Consider the following 19121-nt stretch of genomic DNA (forward strand, 5'->3'; position numbering starts at 1 on the left):
ATATAGTTATCCAGTAGTAGTTTTGATTTTCAGAACTCAGCCTAGGATAGGAAATGGCTTAAGAAAAAATATTTTCAGTTTTTTCATTGTCTTCTGTTTTCCCAGGCCACAGGAGAGAGCTGGATCTGAAGTGGAGCAGCCAGGTCAAACTGGCGCCCATATGGGATGCCAGCACTTCAGGCCAGGGTGTTAACCTGCTGCACCATAGCACTGGCCCCAAGGACTTAAAGCATTTTTTAAAATACCAGAGAATGGAGATCTTTGCATTTGAGAATGTGTCATGTTTGGTTTTTATTAATGTGCTGGGAATGAAAATTGTGATCTTCCTATGAACTAACTCATGAGACTTAATACTCACTACTCCCTTACCCCAAATTCTGTGGTATGAACCTTTATAAACGTAGGGTCTATAATCTTAACAAATTTTTCAACAATACATTATTTTTGACTATTGATGCAGGATTGTACAGCAGATCCTTAGAGCTTAGTCGTTTATTTTTTTATTTTTTTTCACAGGCAGAGTGGACAGTGAGAGAGAGACAGAGAGAAAGGTCTTCCTTTGCCGTTGGTTCACCCTCCAATGGCCGCTGCGGCCAGCGCACCGCGATGATCCGATGGCAGGAGCCAGGTACTTCTCCTGGTCTCCCATGGGGTGCAGGGCCCAAGCACTTGGGCCATCCTCCACTGCACTCCCTGGCCACAGCAGAGAACTGGCCTGGAAGAGGGGCAACCGGGACAGAATCCGGCACCCCGACCGGGACTAGAACTCGGTGTGCTGGTGCCGCAAGGCGGAGGATTAGCCTAGTGAGCCGCGGCACCAGCTAGAGTTTATTCGTTTTGCTTAACTGAAGCTTAATGCCTGTTGTTTAGTAGCACCCCATTTCCCTTGTCCCCAGACCATGGCAATTCTAAATTTTGACTCTAAATTTGCCTATTTTACATGCGTAATATAAGTGGATCAGATTGCCTTTGTCTTTTTGTAACTGACCTAATTCATTTAACATGCTATCCTTAAGGTTCATTCATCTTGTCACATTTTGCAGAATTCCCTCCTTTTAAAAAAGCTGAATGATGGTGTATAGTTACCTTTTTGTGTCCATGGGAGATTGGTCCAGGACCCCTCACGAATACCAAAACCCATGGTGTGCAAGTCTTTTATATAAATTGTTGTGGTATTTGCATATAACTTATATACATCTTATATACTTTATTTATTTTTCTATACATATATTTTAATTTTTTATTTCTTTATTTGAAAGGGGGGGAGAGAGAGAGAGAGAGAGAGAGAGAGAAAGAGTTTTTTTTTACGCACTGATTCACTCCCCAGATACCCACAACAGCCATGGATGTGCCAGGCTCAGCAGGAGCCTGAACCTCAACCTGGGTCTCTCATATAGGTGGCAGGGCCCCAACTACTTGAGCCCTCGTCTGGTGCCTCGCAGGGTGTTTATTAGCAGGAGAGTGGATTGGGAGTGGAGTAGCTGGAATGCAAACCAAGCACTCTGATATGTTGTGCAGGTGCAACAAGTAGCAACTCAACCATGTGCCAAATGCCTGCCTTCCTCCTTTAATTAATCTCTAGATAACTTTTTGTATCTAATGTAATATACATGCTGTGTCAGTAACTGTTATAGTATGTTGAGGAGCAATGCCATGAAGAAAGTATCTGTACCTGTTCAAGACAGACACATCCCTAAATATTTCCCAGTTGATGTTTGAATCGTGCATGTGAAACCTGTGGACACAGAAGGCTGACTGTATATACCATATTTGTGTGTGTGTGTGTGTGTGTGTGTGTGTATGCATGCATGCCATGGATCTTTTTTATACATTCCCCCATCAGTGAACAGTAAAGTTGTTTCTACATACTGGCTGTTGTGAATTGTGGTACAGTGAATATGGTAGTGTTAGTAATCTCTTCATACTTCTGATTTCTTTTTATTCTTTTGGATAAATAGAAATGGGAATTAATAGATCATTTGGTAACCCTTCATTTTTTGAGGGTCTTCCATGCTATTTTTCATTAGCTGCATCATTTTGCATTCTCATCAACAGTGTATAGAGGTTCCAGTTTTTCTACACCCTTACCCTCATGCTTGTTATTTTTGATTGTAGCCATACTGAAAGGTATGAAATTTAGATCGCTCTGTTGAAGTATAAGACATTCTTAATTTTCTTTTTCTTTTTATATTATACAAATAAATGATGCTGGGCTTCCTCTAAAACCCATGCGTTGTATGTAATCCCTTCCAAAATTGTATATGAACAATAGTTTTTCATTAATTGCAAAATCTCAAGAGGCTGGCTTTGCCTTTCAAATAAATAAATAAATCTTACCAAAAAAAAAACCATCTCAGACCTGCAGAAAAGTTACTAGACCAATACCTATGTGTTCTTCACTTAGTTTCATCAGTTAAGTAACATTTTGCCACATCTGCTCTCTATGTCTGCTTACATCAACAAATACAAATTGTTGTTAAACCATTTGAATTTTGTAGTTGCAGACATGATGATGCTTTATCTCAAAATATTCAATCTCTGTCTTCTTGTTGAAGGATGTATGCTTTTTCTCCTACATTGTCGAAGCCTGTTATTGAATATCAAGTCAGTAGTCAGGTTTCCAATACTATCCTTTTTTTTTTTTTTAAAAGATGTATTTATTTATTGAAAGGCAGAGTTAGAGAGAGATACAGAAAGATCTTCCATCTACTGGTTCATTCCCCAGATGGCCACAATGGTTGGAGTTGGGCTGATCTGAAATAGGAACCAGGACTCAGGAGCTTCTTCCCAGTCTCCCACGTGGGTTCAGGGGCCCAAGTACTTGGGGTATCTTTTGCTGCTTTCTCAGGTGTATTAGGAGGGAGCTGGATTGGAAGTGGAGCAGCTGGAACTTGACCCAACACCCATATGGGATGCCAGTGTCACAGGTGGTGGCTTTACCCACTATACCACAACTCCAGCCCCAGTAATAGAATTTTTAGCTTCTCTACCTCCTACCCCATTCGAATTTCTTTGGTTCTCACATCACCACTGTGTTCTCCGTAATCCCCAGATATTTTTTTTCTTCATCTTTCATAATAGTGACTCTTGGGTGATTTTTGAAATACTATTTTTGAAGCACTAATTTAAGTTTAGGACATCAGGTATTCTAATGAACAGCTACATTGGATCATAAATATGTTATGGCTTTCGGATGTTACCATGTATTTGGTTTTATTACCCCTTTATAATTCATAGCATATAGTTTCATTCGAACAATCCTTGGAGAGTATCCTCTGTATTTGTCCAAATGAAAGCAAGTTTATTTTCCTTTTCAGTAAATTGTGTTGTTATTTGCTGTTTTTAATTGAGTATGAATGAGGTAGGTACTTTAAACCTGTGTGTTCAGCATGCTTTTATAAGCTAATTGGAGTGATCTTTGAAATAGAACACTTAGCAAAACTGAAAAAAATGCTCAGTATATACTATTGATTAACTTAACCTATAGTGTGTGTGACAATTTTATTCTTTGGAAATGGTTTTCTTCTGCCATGTTTCCACCATATCTTGATTCTGCCTTCATCGTTGCTCTTATCCTGTTACATCGCGTACGTGCTTGTGTGTGTGTGTGTGTGTGTGTTTAAAATATTCTTTTTTTTCCCAGTGCCTTGTCCTCAGCTCTGAAACTTGGAGAATGCTTTCAAATAATTATTTGATGAATGAGTGAATACATACAGGTTCTTGTTAAAATATAGTGTAATATTCAGTTAGTAAGCTGTTGTACTAAAAAGGAAGCAGGATATGTCAGCATTTTCTGCTACCTCTAAAGAATATTGTTTTATGTTTGCATTTGTTTTTCAGTCAGTAAATTTGCTACTTGTTTAAAATTACCAGAGAACACTGGGTCTCACCATACAGTCTACTTTGTCTTTAAGAGGGTCTATACTTAATACATTCTATGTAGGGAATTTTAAGTTTTTGCTGCCTGAGGTTTCATAGTGCTCTGTTGGTGTTTCTGGACGTTAATCGCCTTGTTTAGTAACATGATGCTTTTGCTTCTTACACTTCTGTTGCTGTGATAGATCCGACCGTATGTGGGATGTCTGGTACAATACTTGCCTCTTCTTTGGAAGCAGAGCGAAGAACACAATATGTTGCGATGTGCTATTCTGACCACACTAATTCATCTTGTTCAGGTAAATTGCTTTTCTCCAGAGCTTCTTAGTTTGTTTGCTTTTTCTTTGTTGTTGTTCTTTAAATTTTTTTCATTATTTTTCTGTGATTTATATTAATAGCAGTGAAATACTCCACATTTTACTTTGATCTAAGTGGTTTTACAAACGTTTGTATGAGTAAAAATATTTTGGAAGTTTCTTGAATACATTTGAAAAATATTTTCTACTTTTACTAAAATTTCTGTTATTACCTGTAATGGTCTCCAGTGATGGTACAGAGTTAGAATTTGTGTAGGCCATTGAACTACTCAAGCTGTTTCCCTGGCTTTTCTACAGAAGCTTAGTCAATGCTTTCATTCTTACCTTTTGTTTAAGATAAAGGTTTTCCCTTTTTATCTTTTGGAAAGGCAGGAAACAGGTGCGCTGCTTTTGAGGGGAGAGCAGTGATTTTCAATTTGGACATTTTGACTTTGTAGTATTGAGATGTAGGCAGATAGTGTGGAAAGAGTGAGAACTGACCTGCAGTTCTCATTAGAACCATGAAGATGAATTGTAGAATCACAGTGAGCATGTAGAGGGAAGGAGCATTCTGCAAGCTAGACTATTCTGGGTGTAGGATGCTCACATGAATTTATGGATCTCATATTCAGTTTTTAGAAATTGTCCATTTGGAGATCTCCCTCTAAATTAAGTATAAACTACTGTGAAACTTTCTAATATTAATTTAAAAAACTGTTTCTCAGGCATCTTGCTATTTTTTGAACTTAGGTCATTTGTTGTGTAAATATTTATGGATGAGTGTTAAAGATTTCTGTCTAAAACAGTTTCAGATAGATGAATATTTTTAAAGGACATTTTCTCTCAATTTTTTCTTGTGGTAAAATTCATGTAACAACCATTTTCCACCTTAACCAATTTTAAATGTACAGTTCAGTGGTATTAAGTAAATACAAGTGTATTCATAATGTACAGCTATCACTACCATCCATCTTTCATCTTTTAATCTTGTAAAATTGTATCTATACCATTCAATAACTCTGTCCTTCCCTCTGCTAAAGCACTTTTTAAAAATTAAGTGTTTGGCCTGGGATCACTTCCTGCTTGCTCTTTAATTAATTTGATTAACCTGTAAAGATCATATCCTTTTTATAGAAGAGGATACAAAGGCTGATAGAGGGTTCATAACCATTCTGCAATTACATTTTTAAGTAATGGAACAAAGAGAGACCCCTAGATTCTTTGTATTATATGTCTGTCAAAATATGTTTTTAGCTTTAGCTTGGAAGGTTAGTAAAGAGATGTGAAAAAAACATTATATGTCTTCTCAGGCAGTATTACTTCAGGTGATTTTAGGCAGCCAGAGTATAACACTCATGAATTGTTTGGGACTTTTCTTTTCCCTAACCCTTAACCCCTAACCCCTAACCATTCTCCTTCCCCTTCCCCCTTCTACCTTTTCTTCCTCCCCCCCTCCCCTCCACTCCCCCCTCCCTCCTCCCCTCCCCCTTCCTATTTCCTCCCCTCCCATTTAATTAATTAATTTATTGATTGATTGATTTGCAAGACAGAGCTAGAGAGAGAGAGAGAGAGAGAGAGAGAGAGAGATCTTCGTTTTCAGCCATCTTCTGCTTCCTTTTCCAGGCCATTAGCAGGGAGCTGGATCAGAAGTGGAGCAAATGGGCACACAAACCGGTGCCCATATAGGATGCCAGTGTCATAGGTGGTTGCTTAACCTGCTGGACCACAAAGCTGTCCACAGTTCTTTAAAGTTTTGTTTTTGTTTTAAATGAAAATTACAGTCTCTTGCTGCTTCTCTCCATTTCCTGTTTTGTGGAAGAATATATTTGAATTCTTATGACTGAATCTTTATCTTTCTAGCTATAAATAGAATGCATATAGTGTATCCTCTTGTTTCAGCATTTTAATGTACTCTCTCTCTGTCTTTTTAAGGATTTATTATTTTGAAAGACTTATAGAGTGAAGAGGGAGAGAGGAAGAGAGCTCTTCTATCCCTGGTTCACTCCTCTGTTAGCTGCAACAGCTGGGGCTGTGCCAGACTGAAGCCAGGAGCCAGGAGCTTCATCTGGGGCTCCCATGTGGCTGCAGGGTCCCAAGCACTTAGGCTGTCTTATGCTTTACCAGGCTCATTAGCAGGGAGCTGGATCCGAAGAAGAGCAGCTGGGACTTGAACATTGATTTAGTCCTCTTTTTTTTACATTAGATGTTTTAATCATACTGTTGAGCCTATGTAGCTTACTTTAAAAAACTGTTGACCACTGTTCACCAGGACTTATAATAAAATAAACAATATACAGTTGGATAACATTCTGATTACTGCAAAGTTATTGTTTTTCCTGACATCTGCTGAACCAGTAACCCAGATACTTTAAAGATTGAGTCTTCGTGTAAAGAATGAGATGTGGCTGGCACCGTGGCTCAATAGGCCAATCCTCCGCCTGCGACGCCGGCACCCCGGGTTCTAGTCCCGGTTGGGGCACTGGATTCTGTCCCGGTTGCTTCTCTTTTGGTCCAGCTCTCTGCTGTGGCCCGGGAGTGCAGTGGAGGATGGCCCAGGTCTTTGGGCCCTGCATCCGCATAGGAGACCAGGAGAAGCACCTGGTTCCTGGCTTCGGATCAGCTCAGTGTGCCGGCCGCAGCACCCATTGTTGGGTGAACCAATGGAAAAGGAAGACCTTTCTCTCTGTGTCTCTCTCTTACTGTCTACTCTGCCTGTCAAAAAAATAATGAGATGCAAAAAAGAAGAAATATGGAGTTTAATAATTTAGATTACAGTAGCTGGTTTACCCAGTTATTCCAGCAAATCCTAAACTTCCAGGGTCTCTAATCACCTGATCATGTTACCATGAGCCAAATCTTAGACATGAATCACGAAAGCACAGGGATTTTGACTCACTAGAAGAAATCTTCAAATGTCCGTTTATCTTGCTTAGCTTCTTTTTTTTTTTTTTTTTAAGATTTATTTTTTTATTTGAAAGTCAGAGTTACCCCCCACCCCCACCCCATACACACACAGAGGTGTCTTCCATCCACTGGTTCACTCCCCAGTTGGCTGCAACAGCTGGAGCTGCACCAATCCAAAGCCAGGAACGAGCCAGGAGCTTCCTCGGGTCTTGCCATGCGGGTGCAGCGGCTCAAGAATTTGAGGCATCTTCTACTGCTTTCCCAGGCCATGAGAGAGATGGATTGGAAGTGGAGCAACCGGGACTCAAACCAGTGCCCATAAGGGGTGCTGGCACTGCAGGTGGTGGCTTCATCCACCACGCCACAGCACCGGCCCTGCTTAACTTATTTCAACACACCAGGACATCTACTTTTCTCATCTGGATGGGGAGATTGTTAGTAACCATAAAAGTTTACTTTCAGAAATGTTGGAAATAAGCCATTGCATTTATGGCTATAGATTTTGGTATAGATCCTGATATTGCTTCTTTCTTTTTAAATTTTTTTATTTTTCATTTTTTAAAAAGTTTTATTTATTTATTTGAAAGGCAGAATTACAGAGAGAGAGAGAGAGAGCGCGCGCGCTCTTCTATCCGCTGGTTCACTCCCCTATGGCTGCAATGGTCAGAGCTGTGCCAATCTGAAGCTAGGAGCCAGGACCTTCTTTCAGGTCTCCCACTGCTTTCCCAGGCCATAACAGAGAGCTGGATTGGAAATGGAGTAGCTGGGACGTGAACTGGCACCCAAATGGGAATGCCGGCACTACAGGTGACAGCTTTACTTGCTGTGCCACAGCATTGATCCCTTGCGTCTTTCTAATTGAAGTTGTTCAAATGACTTACAGTCATTTAATTTGAAAGGTTATAATTTCAGGAAAATTTTCAGTTTAATTTGAAGGTACTTAACTAGGTTGCTCAGAATGACATCTCAGAAACATGGTTTTCCAATTGTTTTTCTTTTGGTGAATGTTTAAAAACAACCAAAAAGTCCATTTATATATTGTTTTTTGCATTCTTGCATAAAAACAAACAACCAAACAAAAATCCAGAATGATCCTTAGTCATGTGCGTTGAAAATCAAGTTTTGATTGAATAATGACCATGGAAAGTCTCCTTAGAATTCAGAAAAGGTGTTCTTAGAATTCAGAAAAGCGGCCAGCGCCGTGGTTCAATAGGCTAATCCTCCACCTAGCGGCGCCGGCACACCGGGTTCTAGTCCCGGTCGGGGTGCCGGATTCTGTCCCGGTTGCCCCTCTTCCAGGCCAGCTCTCTGCTGAGGCCCAGGAAGGCAGTGGAGGATGGCCCAAGTGCTTGGGCCCTGCACCCCATGGGAGACCAGGAGAAGCACCTGGCTCCTGCCTTCAGATCAGCGCGGTGCACCGGCCGCAGTGCACCAGCCATGGCGGCCATTGGAGGGTGAACCAACGGCAAAGGAAGACCTTTCTCTCTGTCTCTCTCTCTCACTGTCCACTCTGCCTGTCACACACACACACACACACACACACACACAGAATTCAGAATAGCAGCAAATGTTTTCTTTCTTTCTTTATTTTTTTGGGGGGAGGGGAGGGCCTTAACAGTTTATTTATTTAAAAGGCAGAGTTAGAGAAAGGGAGAGACAGAGATCTCCCATCTGCTGGTTGATTCCCCAAATGGCCACGACAGCCAGAGTTGGGCCAGTCTGTTGCCAGGAGCCAGGAGCTTTCACAACTCCCCCAATACTGCAATTAAAACTGATGTATCAAACTTGATTTTCGTTAGAATGTGGTTATTTCTTTCTTTTCTTTTTTTTTTTTTAGACTTATTTATTTGAGAGTTAAAAGTTACAGACAGTGAGAGGGAGAAACAGAGAGAAAGGTCTTCCTTCCGTGGGTTCACTCCCCAAACGGCTCTGATGGCTGAAGCTGTGCCGATCTGAAGCCAGGAGCCAGGTTCTTCTTCCCAGACTCCCAGGCGAGTGCAGGGCCCAAGCACTTGAGCCATCTTCTACTGCTTTCCCGGGCCACAGCAGAGAGCTGGATTGGAAGAGGAGCAGCCGTGACTAGAACCAGGGCCCATATGGGATGCCGGCACTGCAGGTGGAGGATTAACCTGTGCCACAGTGCCGGCCCTGGTTATTTCTTTATACTAGTAAAAAACCATGACCCAAATTATTTACACACACACACACACATATGTGTCTCTCTGTGTGTATATACATACAAATATATGTATATGTGTGTGTGTATATACATACATACATATATATATATATGAAACAGTGCAGACAATTTGAGCTTCATCTTCTAGACAAGAATGCAAGTTAGCCTCTCTTTATAAAATGCAGTTATAATCTGAGGACACTTTTTATTCTCCTTTTTTGCCAGCACCAAGTTAGCCTCATCTGAATCTTTCTATTTTGTGCGAAACATAAATTCTCTACTGCTGTCTGGGGCACCAGTTATTTGTTCAGGATCAAGACCTCTGGCAAAGCCTCTTGGTTTGTCAACAGCATCTGTTTTCTTCTTTGATTTACTGTAATCGGATTCACTGTCAGATAAAGGTTTTCTTTTTGTGTGGTCTTTTTCTTAACCAGGTTTTTGAGGATTTGTGTGTGTGTGTGTGTGTGTGTGTGTGTGTGTGTTTTGGGCTTCAATTAAATCTGGCCAATCTAAATTTTCTTCAGGTTCCCATATATTTTCAGCATCTGTAAAACTCTTCCACATGAGAAAATACTCCCACACATCAGTCTAGTACTTTGTCTACCATGGATTCTTCAGGCTCTATGTCTTTGAATTTTTACTCTTTCCATCCTATCTTTCCCATTTTTTTGCAGTGCAGCTTTTTTATTTTACTTTTGCTTTGAAAGATTTATTTTGTTTATTTGAAAGAGAGAGAGAGAGAGAGAGAGAGAGAAATCTTTCATCTACTGGTTTACTCCCCAAATAGCTGCCAACAGTCAGGGCCAGCCAGTCTGAAGCCTAGAGATAGGAATTCCATCCAAGTCTCCCATCCACGTTTTAGAGACCCAAGTACTTGGGCCATCTTCTGCTGCTTTCCTAGGCACATTAACAGGGAATTGGATCAGAAGTGGAGCAACTGGGACTGGAACTGGCCTCATATGGGATGCTGGTATTGTAGGCAGCTGTTTAACTCTCTGTGCCACATTGCCAGCCACTGCCAAGTAGTTTTTATTGGAGGCCATTTTTTCTTGCAGACTGGAAGTGCTGCTGTTTACCATTCTGAGCTGCTCTGGTTTGCAGGTTATGGATTGTAAATATGCAGTATCTCCAGCTCCGGTCAGATCCTGCTTACTTTACTTTACTTTTTTTTTTTTTAATTTTATTTAATAGAAATTTTGAAAGTACAACGTTTAGATTATAGCGGCTTTCCCCCGCCCATAACCTCCCTCCCACCCACAACCATCCCATCTCCCACTCCCTCTCCCATCCCATTCTTCATCAAGATTCATTTTCAATTATCTTTATATGCAGAAGATCAACTTAGTATATACTAAGATTTCAACAGACTGCACCCACACAGACACACAAAATATAGAGTACTGTTTGAGTAGTAGTTTTACCGTTAATTTGCATAGTACAACACATTAAGGACAGAGATCCTACAGGGGGAATAAGTGCACAGTGACTCCATTGTTGATTTAACAATTGACACTCTTTATGAAGTCAGTAATCACCCGAGGCTCTTGTCATGAGCTGCCTATTAGCAAAAAATTTGAAGCATACAAAGGAAGATGATAGAATAAATAAATAAATGTATATACATACATATATATATATTTAAAAGATTTATTTATTTGAAAGAGAGAGAAAGAACTTTTCCATCTGCTGATTCACTCCCCAGGTTGCAGCAACACCCTGGGCTTGGCCAGGCCAAAGCTGGGATCCAGGAGCTAGGTGATGATGACTTGCAGTCATTTGAGTAACGAGTTGAGAGAGCTGGGTTGGAGAGAATGGATTTGAACATCAGTAGTGTTCACGAACCATTAGAGAGCTATAAGACAGTGCCCTGAGAAAGTGCAATATTTAGAGGAAGCTGTTTTATATTTTCTTTACTTATAAAAGCAATTACAAGTGCATTGGCAGTTGCAAGGAGAACACAGAGAAAGAGGCCAAGGCATCCATTTTCCCCTTTCCCCTTGTATCTTCCATAACTAGGGTCAGATGTCATCTTTCCCGCCTTTAATCTCCTCTGACAACTTTCTTCATAATTGATGGATTTCTTTTTGTGCTTCCGAGTATGGTTGATAAATGAGTTGTAGTTACTGTGGACCCACAGTCTTCAAATTTACTTACATGGAGGGCTGCACTCATTCTTCAGTATCAGTACTTTTCAGGCTTGGACCAAGAGACTCTGTGTTTTTAGCAGTTCCTTACTTTCGTTTTATTAATAACGACAGGTTTTTATCTTTGAGATAAACACTTAAGTAAGGAAATTCTGATTTCCCAAGGAAATTTTTTGAGTCTACTTGATAATTAAAGAGAACTTAACTAGTTTTTATTAATGTTGCTTCTTTTTGGTTCCATGAAAGACTGACATGTAGAGAGTGATATTTAGTTGAATTTTAAGGCTTGTACTATTTATTAAATAATGACTTTTTAAAAAAATTATTCATTTATTTATTTGAAAGGCAGAGTTACACAGAGAGAAAAGGAGAGGCAGAGAGAGAGAGGTCTTCCATCTGCTGGTTTATTCCCCAGTTGGCCACAATGGCCAGAGGTGTGCTGATCCAAAGCCGGGAACCAGGAGCTTCTTCCGGGTTTCCCACGTGGGTGCAGTGTTTATTCCACACTGACAAAGATTGAGTAGAAGATAAATAACAATATCTCATATGGGGTCTGAGTTGTTTTCATTAAGGTAAATAGTAGAATGATGGTTGGCAAAGGGTACAAAGTTTGAGTTAGAATAGATAGAGTTTGGAAATTTGTTGTCCATCATGGTGACTAGTCAATAATAAAGTATTATATACTTAAAAGTTAAACAGTTTGTTATACATTTAAATAATAATATGTATTATATGCTTAAAAAAGATTGAACTTAGTATGTTATCAAGAGGGAACTATGTATACATTTGTGGCATTTTCATTTGCCATATTATGTTCACATGTGAGTTATTTCTCAGTGAGGGGGTATTTGATAGTTTATTTGTTTTCTCTTCTGTATTTATCATACTATAAAGATTTTAATGATTTAGAAATTGGCTTTTTAATTCTTTTCGTTTCCTTCCAAAGTTTTTAAGTGTGATAGGTTGAGTCAGTCCCACTAAGACAAAGTTATACAAATGAGAAATTAAAATTAAACCCACTCTTTTTCCTCCATCTTTGTGTTCTTGGCCTATTAAAAATACTAACAAAAATTCTTGAATTAAAAATGTACATTTTTTAAAGCATACTAAAATTTTTACGAAAAATCTTTCTTCCCAGCATCATTTTCCTTTCCCATATTTGACTAGTTCATTTTTTACTTACCTCTAGAAACATGTTCATGCATTTATCTACATATCCTTGAATGTAGATAGTTTTAAAAACTCTGTGACTTGTGGAATTGTTATGTACACCTCTGCAACTTTGAAATTCAATTTGTAATTATTTTTGATATTTTTTTCATTCCACGCCCAATCCTGTGTCATGATTATTCAGTATTCTAAAACATAATGTACCATACTTAATTATTTTACTGCGGAACATTTTGGTACAGGCATTTTATTTTATTTTTTATGATTTATTTACTTGAAAGGCAGAGTTACAGAGAGGCAGAGGCAGAAAGAGAGAGAGGTCTTCCATCTGCTGGTTCACTCCCTAGAGGGCCGCAGCCGCCAGAGCTGTGCTGATCCTAAGCCAGGAGCCAGGAGCTTCCTCTGGGTCTCCCACATGGATACAGGGGCCCAAGGACTTGGGCCATCTTTTACTGCTTTCCCAGGCCATAGCAGAGAGGTAGATTTAAAATAGAGTAGCCAGGACTCGAACTGGCGCCCATATGGGATGCCAGCACTGCAGGCGGTGGTCTTATCCGATGTGCCACAATGCAGGCCCAGGTACATGCATTTTAAATTAGTTGCTTTGGTGAGAGCACTTGTAGACATTATAGAACCATTGTTGATATTTCTGTAGTCACACAAAGTGGAAAATAAGTATTATGCTAGTGTGCAGAATTTTTTAAAATGTTTTTTTTTTTTTTTTTTTTTTTACTCCCATCATTCGGCATTTGAATAAGACTAAGAAAACTAACTTTTTGAATTGTTAATGGACCTTTGTTTTATTATTGCTTATAATTAGTACTGTCCTGAAGAAAACAAATTTTTTTTATAAATTGATTTAGGGCTTTTTACATAATAAGTAATATATGGGGGAGGGAGCTGGGACCTTAGAATGTCTTATTATAAGTTTTATTTATACTTCCTATAGGGATTAGGAGCAGACAGCAAGAACGTGTACCCTTTCCTGCTCCCTGTTATTCAACTGAGTACAGATGTTTCCCAGCCTCCACATGTTTATCTTCTGGAAGATGGTTTAGAATTATGGTAAGAGGATAAACTTGATACCGTGGATCTTACTTTTTTTCCTGATGTTCTTGTCTCTCACACCAGTGAAGAAGAGGTCATATAACAGGGCTTTGAGCACTCAGCATTTAAAAACAAAACTAACATCTGCTTACCTTAACTAGGGAAAAACCCAGCTTCGCTTGTAGCACCTGTTATTCAGTGTTGGCATATAGTCGATACACTTAGAGTGCAAAGTTCAGTAAGAACGCAGCTGAATTTCGTCTTTTGGAATTTGGCATGGGAAATGGGAATCTTCTTAACTTTTCCAGATTTAAAATTGACTTAAAAGTTTCAGTGTGTTAAATGAGATGTTCTGGGGGCACATTGAGAAGTTTTTTGAGTCTTTTACTACTTTATGCATCAGGTACTGAGATATTGTATATACTTTAGTCCCAAATGCTGGTGTTATCTTAGTCTTTTTCAACTGAGTATGTAAACTCTAGTGTTCAGAAGTTAAAAAATAAAAACAACCAAACCTTTCCCCAGCTTCCTGCTCCCCCAGTTCCTGTGGCCCCCTCAGTGATATGGACTTTGATTGGCTAAGCACTTCGTGTAAGGAATTGTCCTAGAAAATCTTTTCAATTTCTTAAGCTGATCCTACTGCTGGCACCAGTTTTCTCCAGAGATGGTCTTTGAATAATATGTATGAATATTTTAAAATTTCAGGATATAATTTAACAATTGGAATCAAAAAAGCAAGTCACAATAATCAACCATAGGGGAGAAAATGTGTATTTCTGTGTGTGTAGCTCTCCCCTACCCCTTTCTTTTTCTTTTTTATTAATGTCTGTGCATTTACAGTTTTGATTCTTAGGAATTACCTTTCATGCAAATTATAAATTGATGTATGTATTAGAATTCTAGATGAACAACATTAAAACGAACTTAACGAAGTAGAGACTTATTAATGAGTGATTTGTGTTCCTCATATTCTTTTTGAGGTTAGGGTATTTGAACTTAAATGGTATCTAGATTGGTTTCATTGTAAACTAGCATGGTATTGAATGAAATCTTAATTTTCATGTGTTTGTACAGGATAGATTATTCTAGATCAGAGGTTGACAAACTTTTTCCTTAAAAGGTCATCTGAATGTTGTAGGCTTTGCAGGTCACAAAGTCCCCTTGCAACTACACACCTCTGCTATTTTGATGTGAAAGCAGTCATTGGTGATAAGTAAGGAAATGGACATGGTTGTGCTCCAAATAAACATCATTTATAGAAATATGATATGGTGGGATTTAGTTCATGAACTGTAGTTACTAATTCCTACTTACAAATTGAAATAGTAGTCTGACATACGAATATCTTCTTGTAAGCATGTATATAATATATGATGTTGAAAGTTAGAATTTTTTAAGTTTGGAGTGATACTTACCAGTGTTATTCACTTAATATATTAATGTATTTATTAAAAATGTGCAAATTTTCGATAAGATTATGTGAGTAGATAATAATACATTTTTCTATTAATGATAATTTATTTTCCTAGCCCTATAGTTATATGTAAATGAAATTAAATCATTAGACAAATTTTTAAAAATAGCAAATTTATTAATAGTTCAGATCCCTGTGGTAGGCCTTTTGTGTGACAGTAAAGATTCCTCTTGGGATACCCACATTCGAAGTCAGAGCGCCTGAGCTTGAGTCCAGGCTCTGCTGATTCCAGCATCTTCCTGATGCCCACCCTGAGAGGCAGCAAGTAGTTGGGTCCTTGCCACCCATGTGGTAAACTTGGATTGAATTCTCAGGTCCTGGCTTCAGCTTGCTCAGTATGGCTGTTGGGGGCATTTGGAGGATGAATAGCAGATAGAAGGTCTCCTCTTTCTGTCTCTCTACCTTTCAAATAAATTTAATTTGTTTTAAAGATTTACTTATTTATTTGAAAGTCAGAATTACACAGAGAGAGAAGGAGAGGCAGAGAGAGAGAGATAGGTTTTCCATCCGCTGGTTCACTCCCCAAGTGGCCGCAACAGCTGGAGCTGTGCTGATCCGAAGCCAGGAGTCAGGAGCTTCTTCCAGGTCTTGCACATGGGAGCAGGCGCCCAAGGACTTGGGCCATCCTCCACTGCTTTCCAGGCCATAGCAGAGAGCTGGATTGGAAGTGGAGCAGCTGGGACTCCAACTGGCACCAATATGGGATGCTGGTACTGCAGCAGTGGCTTTATCTGCTACGCCACAGTGCCAGCCCTTCAAATAAGATTCTCTAGTATCACAAATCAGAGTTCAAATTTATTCTCTGTTTTATTCATTATTTTCTCTTAGGGCATTAGGACTCTTGTTTGGGGTCAAACATATACATGTGCAAATTCCAGTTGTACCATGCCACTAGATTTGTGATTTGAGCAACTTACTCATCTTCTATGAGTCTCAGTTTCCCTGTCTGCGAAAATTGGAAAAACAGTTACTACTTCCTGTGGTTGTCATGAGAGTGAGATAATTTTGTTGCATTGGTTAGCACAGAGGGACAAAAAGATCTATCTTTTATTTGCTGGTTCATGCCCCTCATGGCCATAGTGGTGTGGCCAGGCCAGACTGAAGCCAGGAGCCAAGAACTCCATCCTGGTTTTCTACATGGGTGACAGGAGTCCAAGCACTTGGGCTATCCTCTGCTGTTTTTCAGAAACATTGCCAGGGAGATGGTTCAGAAGTGGAGCAACACAAACTGGTGCTCAGATAAGGGATGCTGGCATTTTAAATAGTAGGTTAACCAGCTATGCCAAAATGCTGGTTCTACAGTTTTATTTTTAAGCTTAATGTGAATTTTGAGAACTAAAGCTCCATTTTTGTAATACATTTACATATAATTGCAGTGACAGTGTCAATGATATGGACTTTTACATGCATCTGTTTTTTTAACTTGTGGGTTTTATGGTTCAAATTAGTTTGTTTTTTCTTCTGTTAAAGATTTGTTTATTTATTTGAAAGGCAGGGTTGTAGGGAGGGAGGGGGAGAACGAGAGTGAGAGAGAGTGACCTACCTTCCATTTGCTGGTTTACTCTCCAAATGCCCATAACAGCCAAGGTTGGGCCAGGTTCAAGCTAGGAGCCTTGTATTCTATCTTGTTCTCCCACGTGGATGGCAGGGACCCAAGTACTTGGGCTATCTTCCATTGCCTTCCCAGACACATTAACATGGAGTTGAATTGGAATTGGAACATCTGGGACTTGAACTAGTACTCATAAGGGGTGCTGGTGTTGTAGGCAGCAGCTTAACCCACTGTACCACAGTGCTTTCCTTCTTGACATTGCTTTATTAAAATATTTCATTAAGTTCTCTTTGTGTCGCTGTCCCCTTATTCCTCTAACTTTGGTTTGTATGTTGTAAAAAATTCTGAGTACCACACAAAATTTCGGTAATTTTTTATGTAATAAGTATTTAAAATATTGTCAGGAAGCATTATGTTATGCAGTATATGTATGCAGTGATTTACATGCTACCTTTAATTATTTTACTTGTAAATTTTTTCTGTTTGATACTTATTTTTGTCTTCTATTAAGAACACAGTTTCTGTTTGTATTTTAACCTAGCCAAAGATGCTTTTTTTCAATAAAATTGAAAAAAAAAAAGTGCAGGCCCTGAATAACATGATTTATACTGTGAAAGTTAGCAGAAGAAGAGTGACAACCTGAATGGCCTTTTAAGTGTGAGGAAAGGAACAAGCTTCAGATAGAATCTCAGTTTGGACACACTGGGAAGGACTCTCTGCTTATGGTACTTCTTAGTTTCTTTACTGTATTAATTGCAGTGGTTTTACAGTAAGTCATAATGTTAAGGGAAACAATGGCAGAGAACATATTATTACCCTGGTTCTTTGGCTCACATGGAAGAAGAATTTCCAAGCAGACAAGCAGAAGAGCAAGATTTATTATAGTGAAAGACCTCCAGCCAGATGACATGGAGGGAGGCTTCCAAGAGAGGAAAAAGCCCCAAGTGAGCCATGGCAGTCAGTTTCTAAGCACAATTTTGATTGACATTCAGTTATAAGGAAGGCACAAAACCAACAAAAGACCTGATTTATAATCCTTTATCCTATCTGGGTTGCCAAGATTAAACGAAAAACCACCCAGAAGGGTAGGATAGGTAACTTGCTTTCCCAGTAAACTGAGTTCAGGGGGATGGAATCAACAAGGCTCCCGTGCTGTTCTCATGGTAAATCTGGAGATTCCTAAGGAAGCAGGCTGGACACTTGATCTTGCTAGAGGTAACCTTTTGGAGAGATCATTCTCCACCCTCAGTTTCCAGACTGCCTATTAACCCATTTGACTGCTCATGATAATATCTGGTTAAACAAATATCTCTCCCTGACTCCCTGCTCTACTTGCTTCCCCCATCTATAACTTTTTTTCTTTGAGATTTTCTTATGTTTTTCATTTGCTCTGATACAAGAACATGGGGTGCCATATGGTATCACCATGTGCTTATTAATAAATTTCCAATATTAATAAGCCTATGTGGGTTCTTGCCTAATATTCAGAGAAGAATTCTGAATACCGGCATAAATGAACGAGGCAGCGTGGTAAGTTTTAAGCTTTTATTCAGTGAGAGAAATGCATAGGAGAGTGAGGGCACTATCTAAAAGAGAGATAAATCTGGGTACATACCGAGTACCAGGAGCCAGCCACATGGAGGCGCATGTAGGTCAGGAAGCATGAGATGGGTGGCCTGAAGGCCATGCGACCTGGAGGCACAGTTCAGGACTTCGGCCATCTTCTGCTTTCCCAGGCCATAGCAGAGGGCTGGATTGGAAGAAGAGCAGCTCTGAGTTGAACTGGTGTCTGTATGGGATGTGGGTACTGCAGGCAGCAGCTTTACCCACTGCGTTACAGTGCTGGCCCCATCCTATAAGTTTTGATATGTTGTGTTATCATCTTCATTTGTTTCCAGGAATTTTTTGATATCCCTTTTGATTTTTCTGTGACCCACTGTTCATTCAAGAGCATGTTGATCAGTCTTCATGTGTTTGCATATTTTCTAGAGTTTCTTCTCCCCACCTGTGGCAAGTGTAGTAATGGCATGGAGGTGGTGGTGGTCCCAGTAAGGCTTTTTATTATGCAGTAGGGAAATCCCATGTTTTAATTTGTGTAACACAGCACAATGGGTAAACCAACCACCCAGCGGTCCCAAAGCACCTCAGGTGTTCCTCATGACATGTCTTAGCCACAGAGGGCAGAGTTGCACAGCGTCTGCAGAGGTGGTGCGTGTGAGCTGGGAAGCACAGGTCTTCAAGTGCTATCAAAGTCTCAGAGTCTGGCTGGTGTTTTGGCTTCAAAAGGGTGGAGTCTGAGCTCAGGGAGAGCAGAGCCCAGTGAGTGCAGACCTGGCTAGGAGCACTTTTTCCCAGGAAGGTTTGAATGCGGTGGGTCAGCCCAGAGCTCCCGCTCGCTGCACTCAGAAGAATCTGTTGGGAGAGTCCCTGGGCCTCTTTAGTCTGTGGTTGCTATGCATTTTTTGACAGTCAGTGTAAA

General features: G+C 39.7%; 1 protein-coding gene and 1 pseudogene across 14 annotated transcripts in view; one reads left to right on the forward strand and one right to left on the reverse strand.

Moving 5' to 3' along the window:
- The window catches only part of IPO11 (importin 11), a 217158-nt gene that overhangs the window by 103586 nt on the left and 94451 nt on the right, over positions 1-19121 (forward strand). For 12 of the 14 annotated variants that reach the window (XR_016220816.1, XR_016220815.1, XM_051853725.3 and 9 more), the window contains 2 exons: positions 4062-4175; positions 13519-13634. Coding sequence is in view for 12 of the 14 variants with exons in the window: in XM_051853725.3 (XP_051709685.1) it covers positions 4062-4175; positions 13519-13634 (230 nt within the window). In the remaining 2 variants the exon portion in view is untranslated. Of the gene's footprint in view, positions 1-4061; positions 4176-6104; positions 6478-13518; positions 13635-19121 lie in introns of those variants that run through there. The other 2 variants (XM_089313236.1, XM_089313235.1) reach the window with 1 other exon arrangement.
- Positions 6956-12604, reverse strand: LOC108177240 (chromobox protein homolog 3 pseudogene; annotated as a pseudogene).

This window comes from Oryctolagus cuniculus, chromosome 14 (genome assembly GCF_051225735.1).
Source record: "Oryctolagus cuniculus isolate XC-2025 breed Fujian yellow rabbit chromosome 14, ASM5122573v1, whole genome shotgun sequence".
Taxonomy (NCBI): domain Eukaryota; kingdom Metazoa; phylum Chordata; class Mammalia; order Lagomorpha; family Leporidae; genus Oryctolagus; species Oryctolagus cuniculus.